The sequence below is a fragment of the Excalfactoria chinensis genome, chromosome 4, assembly GCF_039878825.1.
Source record: "Excalfactoria chinensis isolate bCotChi1 chromosome 4, bCotChi1.hap2, whole genome shotgun sequence".
NCBI lineage: Eukaryota > Metazoa > Chordata > Aves > Galliformes > Phasianidae > Excalfactoria > Excalfactoria chinensis.
In genome coordinates this window covers 68709997-68724649 of record NC_092828.1, presented here as the reverse complement: position 1 = coordinate 68724649, position 14653 = coordinate 68709997, and the positions used below count along the sequence as shown (strand labels likewise).

General features: G+C 46.8%; 1 protein-coding gene across 1 annotated transcript in view; it reads right to left on the bottom strand.

The window, feature by feature from the left end:
- Nucleotides 1–753: 753 nt before the first annotated feature.
- The window catches only part of MAMLD1 (mastermind like domain containing 1), a 75661-nt gene continuing 61761 nt past the window's right edge, over nt 754–14653 (bottom strand). Inside the window, exons 3-5 of the mRNA XM_072336441.1 lie at nt 4484–4630; nt 3276–3357; nt 754–2977 (exon numbers count right to left, since the gene is read on the bottom strand). Coding sequence (XP_072192542.1) covers nt 1959–2977; nt 3276–3357; nt 4484–4630 — 1248 coding nt within the window. The 3' untranslated portion in view covers nt 754–1958. The remainder of the gene's footprint in view (nt 2978–3275; nt 3358–4483; nt 4631–14653) is intronic.

The following is a 14653-nucleotide window of genomic DNA, read 5'->3' as shown; positions in this document are numbered from 1 at the left end:
GCAGGGCACGGCTCTCAGCAGAAAAGTTGCTGAAGCACTGCCAAGTTCCACGGCCAAACAAACTCACCTTTGTCCCCATCACAGACTTATTCAGAGGCATTCATCCCCTCACTGCTGTCTGCAAGCAGGCAGGCATTTCTTTCTCATTCACAGCCTTGCTGGCTTTATAGCCTAATTTGGGCAATTGTTTGGTGGGGCCAATTTCTTTTGCTTGAAAAAATGGCTTCTCCCATCTCTGGCCCTACTTTCACACATGCCAGCACCATTCCACCATTCCACCATTCATGGGACCAGGCTGTTTGGGAGCAGATGAGTGGTGGGCTCCTGCCTGACCTCCAGCCCTGACTGCCCCCTCTCACTTGTGGCTTCAGGAGCTCCTTCCTGCCCCTGGCTCCGGAGGAAAAGGTTCTGGAGAGGAAGGGCTCACACAGGCTGGGGCTGACCTCACCCAGCACCTCCCTCCATCTTGGATCAACGTGAGCAAAATCCCCCAGGTGATGTCCTCCAGCGCGCGAAGGCAGCACCGCTCACCTTCCCCACCAGCCCTAGTAATCTAGGGTGGCCACTGCTTCTGTTAGATGAGGCATTTCTAGTCATAGATGCTATCTGCGCATTCTTTTAAGGTTGTTAAAGCACACACATTTGTGCACATAACTAAATTGACATTGTAGCAGCCGGGGCAAATCAAATTAATTCCGATATTGGCAGGTACAGAACGTCGTAGCTAAGAAATGAGCACATAAAATATACACAATTTTCCCCCGGCAGTTTATTATGGTATGAAGAAAAAAACATTCTGTGCTTGAAGCTGACGTTATATTACAAATGTATTGCGAAGTATGATGTGACTATTAAAATATGATTATGCAAAGTATGAACATTTGAAGTTTACAGTACAGCGAATCTTTTATAAACAGACTCTTAAATATACATAGGACAATAGTAGCTGACAGAAAAACATCAAAAATTAACTATTCGTGTTTATAGACTTTTCCCCTGGAAAAAAAAAAGTCTCACATTAAAACAGAAATCATGAAAAGCCTTAAAACCAGGAACAAATCACCTGTACACTACAAAAATACATGGCAGAGGTGTGCAAACCAGAACCGAAGGACACAGCGGCCAGGGAACCTTGGCGATGTCAGACCGGCATCATCGCCTAACCTGCGTCACCATGTGCCGTCCCTCAGCCGGCCTCGGTGCACAGACACACACACACACACACACACACACACACCTTGTCAACAGCCACAACATCACAAGCGCATCCTCACTGCAGGACAGCGGGAGATGCACTGTCAGTGTCGAGTCAGCATACTGGAGTGTACCAGGGGGAGGACTTCCCCTGATCCCGCAATGGATCCCTGCCGGCAGGTCCCTGACTGTGCTGGGGGCCCCGGGTGGACCCACGCACCGCTCTCGGGCTGCAGGATTGAGCTATGAGTCAATCAGCAGTTCCTTTCACATGTATTGGTTTGTTTTTCATGTGGCTTTTCGGTCTTTTCTCTTGATGTGGGAGAACAGATGCCACTCTTGGTTTCTGCATAGTCTGGTTGCAACGACACCCCTAGTTCATGTGTTAAGTTATGTCAAAAACATAAGTATTTTATGCTGTAATACACAGTATTACTGAAACTAACAATGTTATTTGCATATTTATAACAAGGTATACTGAAATCCCTATAATAAAACCAGAAGTTATGCTATAGATTTATTTACAAACAGACCAGCAAAGAAGTATAAATACTTCTACATTTAAGGTTTAGGAAAACATAATTTACAAAATATTCAAATATATACACTGATATGAAAAACTGCCAACATTAAACTTCGATGCGGGCAAAGAATTGGCTGAGTCTATTCATTCTGTATTGAAAGAAGTGTCGGCTTTCACGGGCCACCTGCCGCATTGAGAAGTCACATGTACGGTATTTACAACGCAGTTACTTCCCTCCAAGCTACACATGTCCGGAGCTCTGAGCGTGCTGTCCCAAAATGTCATCTATCATTGTCAGATTGTTCAACCACTCTTCATCGTTGCTGCTGCTGCTCTTCATGAGCGAGTCAAGGAAGTCAGTGTCACTGCAGTTAGAGGGCAGGACGGAGCTGCTGTGCTGGGGCACAAAGTCATACTGCGGCAGCTCGGCAGCTGCACTCATCCTGCTGAAGGCGTCAGGCGGCTGCCCCGCGCTGGGGTAGCTTGGCGGGCCGAGGCCTGCGGGGGGATTGAGCTGGTTAAAGCTGGACACTCCTTGCGGCATTGATTTCATAACATTCATAGCTGGCAGCGGTCCCCTGGTTAAATTGTGTCTCAAGTTCTGATTACTCATTGAGCTCAAGCCCTGGCCAGACTGTCCCATGCTCAGTTTTTGCATCTGTCTGACCTGGACTCCGGGAGCAATCTGATTAGGCGGCACTACGGCCTGCTGGGAGAACTGCTGACCCGATGCATTTGGTCGCACGTTCTGTTTGGAGAAAAGAGCATTACTGGAGAACTGCTGCATGCTGGTATCCATTTGGCTTTGATTTGGCATTCTTGGCACCGCAGTCGACGTCCACATCTGGGCAGAGGAGTTGGGATAGACGTTGGGGATTCTTGGCACACTCGGCTGTCTCAAGTGCTGCTGAGCTGCTGAGTGATTCACCAAGGAGCCAGAACTAAAGCCAGCCATCGGCATGCCTGGCTGCACCGCTGCGTGGCTGTGTACGGTTTGGCACCCTGAGTTCATGGCCAGTGAGTTCTGGCTCGGCCGCAGTGGGATGTTAAAGTCGGAATTAGGTGGAAAAACCGCCTGCTGTTTGCCAGGGTTGTGTGGAATCATCACCATCGTTCCACTGCTCTGGCTGGCAGTGACTGGGGTAATGCTGGCACCCAAAGTGCTCTGGAGCATGGCTGGGTTTGAGGGCAGCATGTGGTGGTTGGGCGGAGGGGCTGGCATCGGCTGGCTGCAGTCAGCGGGAATGGGTTGTTGCACAGCTGCACACAGAGAGACACATTAGCTGAGCTCACCTTCACTCCCAAAACATGGCACATCCATAAAGGCTGCTTCTCTGTACTTAGCTTCTACTACCTGGGCTCTGTGTGCTTTGTAACGAGCTATTACTGAAGCAGTAAGGATGTGGGCAAATCACAGAATCACAGAATCTCATGATATATGATAAAACGGGAAATACTTCTATGGGGAATGTGGAGAATGATTAAACATTATTTAATCAGATCCTAGGCTCTGGCTCCTTGAAGCTTTCTTTGCAAAGCACGCCACTTCCCCCCTTACCTTGAAACTGATTCATCTGTTGAGCTGCAAACAAATTCCTCTGCTCAGATGTTACTCCCAGCATGTTTTGTCTCTGCTTTTCCTGGAAAACAAGGGGAATAACAGTCAAGTTTTGCAGTTTCTTGGCAAACAGAAATGGCAGCAGACATTCGAAGTGCAGCCATTGTCATTACTAACAATCTTTCCAGTACACACACATCCTTCTGATGAGACTCAGCCCAAACTGTTCATTTCAGTGCAGATCTTAATTGCTCACATGCCCCCTTCTTGCAGAGGTGTCTTTACAACAGCTCAGCATTTGGAAGTGCAGAGTGTAGTAGATGCTGCGCAGACAGCCCAAGGCCGAGGGGGAGCTGGAAAAACATGCAGACCCCCATGTTCACCAGTTCATGAGTGAAGTATGGCACTGCCGGAGAGCCCACCACCACACCTGTGTCCCTGCTGTGGACAGCAGCTGTGACTCAGGGAACTTTCCACGGACAGTGCAAGCTGAGGCCTTGCTGAACTCCTGTTGTGCCAGAGCAGCACAGGTAAGCTTGAAGCCAACTGATGACAATGAGGTACAGTTGTTTTTGGAAGGGAATTTCATCAATGAACAGGATAGTTACCAAGCTGCTTCTCACATTGTTTCCCGTGCAAAGAAATGAGCCTGCTTGCCACAAACCCAGCTCAGAAAGCCAGAGATGCAAGCTTGGTGCTGCCTCACACAGCTCCCTGTGAGCTTCCCCGACCCTTATTCCTTCACATAGCATGTTTCAAGCCTTACACTGGGACTTCTGTCCCCAAAGAGACCAGTCAAGTCCAATAGAAATGTGTTTACCATCTACTCTGGGAGATCCACGAAGAACCAAAGAGAAAGACAAGGACATCTCTCCTGGGGCTGGCTCATTCTTCAAGACTCCCTTTTCAGCATCTCTCCTCCCAGCTCTGAGGCTGGCCAAGACAACAGCAGTGATACAGAGGTGACTGAATTCTTTCCTCACACATGAATGGGTAGAGCTGAACTCAGGCTTGCTGAGCAGCACTTGGCCCTGGCCTCTCTTAGGCGTAACAGCCTGGATGCACCACAGCCCTAGTCTGACTCAACCCTGCAATTCTTAGGTCACTCCTCAGTGTTTGCTGACTGGTGATTTTCCCATTCCAGTTAGTCCTGTCCTTCCCAGTGAGGTGGATGGCACAGGAACCCACAGAAGCACTCAGCACTGTACCTGCATCAGCTGTCGTTTCATTATTTGCTGCTTCAGTAAATGGTTCCTCATTGTGTACCCGTTCACCGTGGCTGGTGCCGGCACAGAGCCTCCACTTGGGACGGAGCCCGGCTCCTGAAGTCTGGCAACAAGTCCAGGATTCTGATCCTGCCAAGAGAGATGAAAAAAAGAAAATTAATCTCATCAGGGACACAACAACAGAAGCCTTTCTCTTCCCTGCTAATGCTCTCTTCTCCAGTCTTTGGCTGTTCCGTGCCAAACACCTTGTGGGTTCACATGGACCCACATGGCATGGTGTGACAGTGAGTGTCAGGTGACTGCTCCGCTTTCCAAGGGTCAGCAGAAGAAGAAACGAGGGAAGCAAAAGATGAATATAAAATTCTTTGTGGCTAGCCCAGGGCTATGAGGCTGATTCACTACGATTACTGGAGTCACATGGCTGCCTAGCTGACAGAAGGGATGTGAGTAAAGCATCACATTTCCCACCAGCTCCCCAACTGTTACACTGAAAGACATAAGGAAAGTTGTATCAGGTAGGTCTTGGCAAATGGATATAAAGGAGAAACCTACAGTAAAAGAAAACACAAAACCAAAGGCTGAAGAAGGGAAAAGGAAATAATCAGATCAGGAACCTGGAAAGACCAGGAAGAGCTGGACCTGAACTGAAATGCTTCTTGTGGGTTCTATGCTAATTGTGAAAGGAGAAAGGAAAGAACATATAGAGAGAACATACACAGTGTCAGATCATGGCCAGGTACTAAACAGCCATCTTGATTCCTGGCTGTATTGGGTTCTACCAGCTGAGGACTTGCCTTTAAAGAAAGAGCACTGTGGGGCATGAGAAAAAAAAAATAGCACGAAAGACTCAACTCCAAAGGGCAGAAGAAACAACAGCAACAAAAAAAAGAAGGCAAAATATCTGAAAAGCTGGCCAGTTGTCAGGGAAATACAAGAGAACAACACGGGAAGACGTCAAGGCCTCATCAAGGACAAGAAAGCAAGTGATCCTGTAAGTGCCATGCCCCTGTACAGCAGCACCACTACATCCCCCTTTCTCCATTTTCACATCCAGCTTCTACATTATTTATGATGTTTTGTTATTATTGGCAGGGAGAAGTATGTATGTTATATCCAGCATCCTTAGCTAGGCCACGCTTCCTTTGTTTTCAGAATGGAAGCCCACATCCTTTGTTTGAGAATCAATGTTATCAGGAGATAAGCAAGAAGAAAATGGTTGTTGCCTTTTGACATCTGACAATTAGAGGCATTCTTAGATGGGGAAAACAGAATACAAGCCATGTTTCAGGGTGGCCAGAAGAAAGCGTTGCAAGACATTTATCACCAGGCGGGCTCCTCGGGCCCGGGGTGTCTTTCCACAGCAACTTCACCATGAGGAATGACCCAGTACCTTCCCAGATAGTCTTTGTAAGGGAGATTACCAAAAAGGTCACTGAAATTACTCATTTTTATGGCACCTCCTTTTGTTGTAGCACTTTGGCCTATTATGCAAAAGCACAATTGATGAAATGTAAATGCCTGCGAGATAATTTACTAAAAGACACAAACCTGCAGCTCATCACTGGTCTCATTATCATTCCTATTCATGGGCAGTCTCATAAGACTAGACTTTATTACTGGCGCTTTGCTTACAATCCTGCTGGACAACTCTCCTCCTCCTCCTGCCCTCCTACCCATTTTACTCCCTCTCTCCCACAGAAAAAAAAGAGGGAGGGGAGGAAAAGAAGTAAATATGATTTACTACAGATGTAAATATGAAAGTTCATGTAAAGCTAGCATTCTGCTTTCATGTCAGACAGTATTCCGTAGCCACAGTTAAGCTCTGAATAATGCAGATTGCCTCTAGGGGAATATTTGAAAGTGCAGGGATTCGGCTTGTGTACTCTGCACATGAAAGACACCGAAATGTTCATACCACCACAATCCCTGCCATCTACCCAATTTCCTCCCAACTTGTCTTGTTGCGTGCAGAGGGTCTGTGCTTACTGAAGCAAACGAGTTTAGTGCAGGGACAATCATTCTGATGTCTAGCTCAGGGCTATTGCATTAACAAGTCATTAACATTAAAGTCTCTTTTCCTAATCATGTCCACCTCATTCTAATTCTTCCTAAACATCATCAAGAAAATAATGTTGATTTTTCTATATTATTAATGGCAAAGAAGTGTAAATCACATTGCTAATTGCGGCTCTTAACGGCTTAATTATATGGGATTTTCTGCAGGCACCCTATAGCAATAATGACAATTGGTAACGTTCATTTGCAAATACAGAGAATGGGTTGCTGAGTTTTTCAGAGCAAAGTTGTATAACACTTAATTAGCGGGTAAAGAAACAACCTATACATCTAAATATTGCTTTTGGGGAAATCAGGACAAAATAGCATGGATAGGAACACAAGGACTGAATTCCAAATCTTTCCACCTACAGTTCACATGTAGGTTAATCTGAAGGAAAAATAAAACGTTCTTTCTTTTCGCCACTAGTGGGAACTACTGTATTCCCTTACAATAACAACCGTGTAAACACTGACTAAGAATAGCTCTGCTGTAGTCTAAAGGACGCTGCTATCTGTACCAAAGGTTAATGAACTCGTAGCATTTTTCCTTTTCAGCACTTCCTATGAAACATCACTTTCCCATATTATGGCCAAGCCGAACATGCCATAAACTTAGCTCATCTGTATTTCCGACTGTCCCATCTAAAACCCACAAGGGGAGTGAAGAGAGGAGGGTTCCAGTGTCCCAGTAGGGAAGGCTGGCAGCAGGAGCATACGCACATCCACAAAACATATGTGTTTGTACGTGGGTGTTGGTGGAGGGTTGGTCATTTTTCCCTCCAGAAACTGGTAACAACCCATCAGACTGGCAGAATCCCCAGCCAATGGCAGGAACCCAGCACTGGAGCCTGAGGCCACGCATTTGAGAGCATGTGCTTCTGTTGCTAGGTGGACTGCCACATGGCGGGCTGGAGCTCCCACGCCACTCGGAGGGCTTTCCAGTGCAGCAGTTCACATTCAAAAGCTTGGTATCCACTGCACTCACCTCCAGAGCAAGGAGAAAAGAACCGGGCTCCAGGTTTGCAGTAACGTATACCGTCTGCATCTGTACCCGCAGGTGCTGATGGTAACTGTGAAAGCAGTGGCACACACCAGCGAGACCAGCCCACCACAACAGCCCAGTGTGCATAGAAGGGAACACTGCTGCATCTGTGCAAAATGCATCTGCGAACAACTGTGTCCAGTTGTGCTAAGTGTGCAAACGCTCCCACTGAGACCAACTGCGCGTAGCTATGTGAGACCGCATCCTTCTGACATCTACTGATGGGCTTGCTCCACCCAGCCTCCACATCTCACATCTTATTGCACAGGAGATGCACGACTGCCGTAAGGAAGCACAGGGACGAGCCATTCCAAGAGAACACAGTTAATCAACTCCGGTCCCTACCACTTAGTTAGACATTCAGTAATCACTTCTGTGGCTTCACTTAAGTGAGAATGAAGAAATTTATGGCCCCTAATTCCTCTGAATCCTCATTAACAAACAGTCCAAAAAGGATTTAAAAGCAAGACTTTCTGAGGATCTGAGTTAGAGCTCTAATCACGCTTTGGCAAATAAGTAAAAATCCCTCTAATCTTTAATAAAGCGTGTTCATTGTTTTTTAAGGCTGTGTGAAAACAGTAAAGTCATTTATCACTATTAAATTTTCCCATCTGCTACATCTTACAGTGTAACTCTAAAGAGCATAACCAAGAAACACGCATGTTAAATTGGACTGACTCGAGCCTAGAGCAATTGGAGATGTACAATTTATTTCTGCGAGGGCATGAAGGGGACTGCAGGCTCCTAGACAGATTCATTTGTCCCGTGTCAAAGTGAGAGCTGTCTGCACCAAAATGGCTCTTGGAGAGGCACATGCGCTTTATAAGAAACAAGCTGCCAGGTGAGACCGCTCAGCATTATGTTACAGAGCCAGACAATAAAAATAAGCCACGAATTTCAATAGTTAACAGATGGACTAATTAGAGAAGGAATTCTTTGTGGTTCTAACAGATAAGCAGGTCATAGCAAGGTTACCGAGAGACACCCAGCTTGGCGAATTTCAGGAGATATTTGCAGAGTAGGTGAAGAACTGTACTTCCCATATGAAAGTGTTACCAGCAGTGGGGGAACGGAAATGCATCTGATAAAAGATTCATACGGCAGCTGCATTTAAAAAGTTTCTACCATTTCAAAAGGCATTGCTGATCCGAGAAAGATACCCGCCACTTTAAATGGGGAATCCAGCTGACTCTAGTCATTACATATCTTAAAGCAGAAGGATTGTTGGAAAGAGTCACAGCACTACAGAATAAAAGAAGACAAAAGGGAATAGGTAGCTCGGGGTAGATGCTGGCTGTAAGAGGAATGGAAAAACTGCTTTCTGCTATTGGATTTCCTGTCACCAAAGATAACTTTAACTTGAAGCATTTACCAAGACAACACAAGGAAAAAATAAAGTAAAATGAAATATAAATAAATAATAGTAATAGTAATAATAATAAATAATCCTTTCAGTGGATCTGCACTCACCGCAGGGGCAGACACTCTCTAAGGGTGGGGTGAAGTTTCATTCACTGAGTTTTGTTCTGTATTTTAAGAACATCTGTTATGTATGGAGAGTTCTGTACGCTGCTGAGGAAATGCAACTACCAGTTTCAGGCTCCATCGCTTGTGCCCACAGCAGGGTTTTTCTCCTGAGGCCACAACTACAACCACTAGGTGCAAGCACTGTACAAATACTGCCGAGTGAACTGTTGAAACAGCAGTGCAGTTAAAGCTGGTTCACCTACAGAACTGCATGGCTGTGAATGTTGCGTCTTGGTCCATGGTGAAGCCATAAATAGACTCTTGGGTGTCTAAAGACCTGGTGTAGCTCCACAGCAAGTCGTGATGCCACCCACACCAAGGAGGACACTGCCCCCGCCAGCTACACACTCACATTGTGAATCTCTCTGGCACACAAACAATGCTAACAAAGTTCAGGTTGAGCAGGATAACCACATCATGCACTGGGCAGAACAGTGTCTGTGAGATGCTACCTTTTGCTTCCCCCTGTCCTCAGGGCTCTGTATGCTTCTTGCTCCCGCCGCCTGCCTTTAACAAAACACTCTGTTTGCTCTTTGGAAGTTTTCTTTCTTTTCCCCTCTATTCTGCCCACAGTTCAGAGATGCTTTTCAAGATAAAACTGAGCCTTTCAGTTCAGAAATGCTCCAAAGCTTTTTGTTTGCTTGTTTGTTTTAACAAAATGTATGGACACAGATAAAACAAGCTGTGTAGCCCAGCGGATCCTTTTCTACCCGTCTTTCACCCATTTCCTTGATACACGAGCATGTGAAATACTAGCAGACTCAGGTTTCTAAGACTATCCTGGGGCTGTCAATCAGGAAGAGACTTTGTTTGGAGGCCATAAGTGACCCATGAGTACATGGTTTTGTTTTAAAAAGAAAATTCCTTTAAGCTTTTCCTTCTGCTCATTCACAAGCACGCACAGCTTCCTTGAAAGGCCGCCCTCCTCTGCTCTCAGGACAGAGGAGACCTCCACACCTGGCTGGCAGTTGCACCAGCAGCTTCTCCCTTCAGCAGCACAGAAGGAATCCTGCTCTTCTTCACGCTGCTAAAAACAGAATAAAACCAACAAAACCTCACCAGAGTACCCAAAGTGCCTGTCAAAACACACTCGGAATTAGGATGGAAACTGAGTCCTTTTCCCCTCTTATAAATAAAACAAATTAGTTAAAACTCCTGTGCAAATACTGACATTTTCAGAGTCGGTTACATTCAGCAGAACAAACCATTGAACAAGAGCAGTGATCACAATATCAAAAAGAATAATCCCGAGTGAATTACTGCAGCTGCATTTTTCTCTTAGATGGAAATGCACACTGGAGCACGCGAGGTGAAATCAAGCACTGCAACGCCTCAGCCAGCGTCACCGAGTCACAGGCAGCACAGCAAACAGGAGCCTGAGGCACGACACGGGTTGCAGAGTGGTTGCACAGGGCACACACAGCTCCTTGGCAGTGCAGGGTGGGCCTCCAGCACCCCCTGCAAACAGATCCTTTGGCCCAGACCAACTGTTGGCTTTAGGCGTAGAGACCCGGAGATACAGAGACAGGGGCTTTGTACGTGTCTATATAACACATAGCCAGGACACAAAATTGAACGATCTGCAAAGACCAAAATATTTCTATTTGGCTTGTACAGCCATCATGATTCTCCAACCCCTGACACCACGCTCTCATTCTCATAGAGGGCAGCTTGCCTATAAATTCAAGGAGATAATCTAAAACTGCATTTATCTCACCCAATTTTGGCCGGTAGTCCTTCTGCCTGTCTCTACAAGGTTGCACGAGCTGCAATGACAAACTACAGCATCTTGTGTCTGTAAAGTGGTTTGACTCGAGTCACCACTGCGCTCTGTCAAGGCGCGCTCTCTAACAGAGGTGTCACTGAGATGCAAAAGGAGCTGGCTTAGCTCAGCACCCGCTGGGAGAAATGCAACGGCTGAATGGGGAATTCAAGGCCTAGAGAGAGAACAGGAATATCCCACCAAACAACAGCAAAGATTTCACTCTAACAAAGTCCAAGTCTGGAAATCTTGAGATCTTTGATGATTTCTAATGATACAAGCGAGTCCTTCGCATGCCCACTTCCAAGAAGCACTATGAGATGCTGTGCAGTGGTCCGGGTCACACAAGGCATTGAATCACTTCATTCCTCAGAGCTGAAGTTCCCAGAATTCCCTCCACCAGTTCAACCTGCAGGGGCAGCTGCTATGCCCCATCAGCCTGCCCGGCTGCCTGACACCTTGGCAAAGCACTCTGCTGCTTGCAAACCTGCACAGAGCATCACATCATCACATCGCTTTTCGGTACTCGGTCCTTCCCAACAGATGAAACCATTCAAACCCCTGAAATGGTTATATATACACACATATATATATATATACTGGAGCAGCCGCCCAGTTAAGTACTACAAGTTACCCTGCAACTTAGCAAACAAAATCCACCCAGAAGCAGTAAACTGAAACAGCGGGCACAAATAAACTGGGAATAGGGATTTAAAATCACATGAAAACAGAAACATACACAGGGTGACCTTGAGTACAGAGAACAAGGAGCGCTACCATTATTTTTTTAAATGGAACTTATTATTAAAATACCCAAAGCTGAACCTCATGTAACCAAGTCGGCTCCATCTCCCCTTAAAAATTCCTTTCCCCCCCCTCCCTTCCATTCAGATTGTATTTACAAACTGTAGATGTCTCATTTTTTTTTCTTGTGTCATTTCATTATTACAGAGTTGAGCTCACTAGCCATCTGCAGCTTCATTTCATCAGGCTCCCATTTGTCCTTGGAACAAGGTCAGCTGGGACAAGAACATAAAATGCCGCTTTCCTCAACTGACAGTTCTTTATGCCTTCCTGTAAATATTCCCCACTCATTTTAAATAATTTTACCACTTCACACTCCCCCTCACACGCACTGGAAAGGTTGATATGCGCGCATATTAATAAGGATCTTGTCATTTAACCATTGCGCAACATATTAGAGGCAATTAATGGTGTTTATTTGCTGATAACGCAGGCATTTTGAACTCCAGCTCAAGGATCCTTGATAGCTTCATATGACTTGTAGGGTATTAGCGATGGGTCAGAAGTTGCCCCCCCCTCACACACACACACTCAGCATTAGCATACGCTTGGGAGACTCTGCTTTGCATCAAGCAGAAAAAACCCAGCAGTCAGTGAGCGACAATGACGGCTGCTGTGCACCCTGCAGAGGGTAAAGCATTACTAGGTGGTTGCAGGCTTGTTCAGTGAAATCAAGAGACCGACAAGAAATGACTTTCAGATGCATCACACCGAGTTGCAAGCTAAAACCAAACATGAACAGGACATGGAATTTCCTCTCGTGTCAAATCTGACACACCAGAAATTCAGGAGCACCTTCGCTAAAGCAGAGACTGCTGCTCCAGATGACAGTGAAACCAAACCCTCCCCCCCAAAAATAGCCAGGTAAATCAGTCTGAGTGTTGCTATGAATACAATCATAAAGTGACAGGGGATAACTGAGGGACTGAGACTAACCAATGGCAGTCGGGGGTCCACCTTGGCCCAGCCTCTGGCTGCAGAACTGCAGCAGCAGTGTCCCCAGCACACTTTGGGCACCTGGAAAATTCACCGCCGGGCTTACAGAGTGGATTCGGAGATACGCTCTGCAGCATGCAGCCATCTGGCTCCTCAGTAATGGTGTGGCAGCCTTTACTCTGTGCCTTTGTGAGGCCCAGCAGCCCCACTTGGACAGATGTGCACATCCCAGAGGTCTGCCTGCAGGCACACCTGCACACGCAATGTGCACTGAGGCACGTGAGCCAGTGATGACTTTCCTTGTACAAGCAAACTTCCCTTTGGACTGACAGCAGTTGTTGGCTCATGAGGCTGTGAACAAGCAATCTGTAAGAAGGAGATGCAGAAAATGTGATCATTAAAGGTGCACTCCCAAGCCACCTCTAAAGGAGATGATCTTGAAAGGTGAGTCTGCTTCATGGCTTAGTCACAGGCAAAAAACTGGCCCTATAGAGCAGGACTCGCATGACCAGGTTTGGTTTCCAGTTCCACCATATGTAGCTCTTTCAGGTGCCTGCAGACAGGTCGCTTCATTTCTCTCTGTCTCAGCTTCCCCCAAAATGAATGAATGTTTCTCCCCGAACAGGGTCACAAGGGCTGAGTTCCACGCCATGCTGCAGTCCGAGCTGCACTCTGCCCTCTCCCTGGTAAGGGCCTTGTCTGGTTCAGTTCGCAAACAAGATTTTGTTGTGTCCTCTATATGTCCACCCCCTGGGTCTGGCCCCAACCAGCTGCACCTCAGAACAGCACTGAACCACACCAACGTGTAATGGTCCCCTGGGGCCTCTGACCTGGCTGCGCAGCTCAGCAGAGCGTGACCAGCCACAGCCCATGGCTCATCCCCGCAGCCCCACAGCTCACCCCTTACGTGCCTTGGGAGCAGTGCTGCAATGGCCATGGGCACAGCTCATGTGAGAACAGTCCCACTTTGCACTATGCCCAGTCCTGCACCTTCAACTACTGCCTGCCTCCAGCCTCGTCACAGACCATTCTCTATCACTTAACAGACAGGAGATGCTTTCAAATCAAAATTCATCCATGATGGAAAAAACAGTCAGGTACCCACAAACACCCTCTTCTCAAACCCACCACCATCTCCCTGTAATTTTGTGTGTTTTGGTCATGTAAGAGAAAAAAGAGTTTAGAAGATGCGCACGTAGCAGCTGGACTAGCAGGGCTCTGCCGTGAGGCAACAGGGAAGTGCACAAAAGACAGGAGAAGGCTGGGTCTGGCCCATGCCCTGGCACTGCAGGGTGCTCATAAGCATTTCCTCTGCAGAGACACTGCATGTCAACAGTTAACTTCCCTTTGTTCACATCCAAATGATTAAGGTTAGAAGCTTGCCTGGTGACATCACCAGAGTTTAAACACGCTGGATATGGTCCAAGGAGCCAAAGTTATTGCTGACCCCATGGTTACTGATCCGCTCTGCAAGTAGCTGATGTCTGCTCTCACTTTATGAATTATTTAATGGGTTAAAGATTGGTCAGATCTCCTTTATGCAACGTACAGCTATACAGTGGGCAGGAGGACATAAACATGCATTAACAAGGTTAAAGTCATATACTGTAACTACACTGTCTGTTTTCAGCTTGCAGCTTTATTGACTTAATCATGCCGGCACTGCAGCCAACAAATCATTAAATCCATTCCATTCTTCTGCTGGTTCCCAACCACAAAAACAGAGGCAGGCAAACACAGAGCGAGGCTGCAGAGGGGGTGGGGAGCGGGAGGGGGGGGTGGTGAGGGGCAGGGAAGAACACTGGGATCACTATGGAGTGCTGCGCTGGCCCCTTACTGCCAGCACAAAGACACCAAATCTGTCTTTACGGACTAAGTGGTTCCATGGTTTAAAGTGACACACTCATTTGTTCCTGTTTTGCAATGATTACTCAAAAGAAGAAGAAGCGGGGGGTAGGGAGGGGGGCGGTGGGGGAGAATGTAAAAGAGGAATAAAAAGCAAACGGAGTCTCCTCTCACTGTA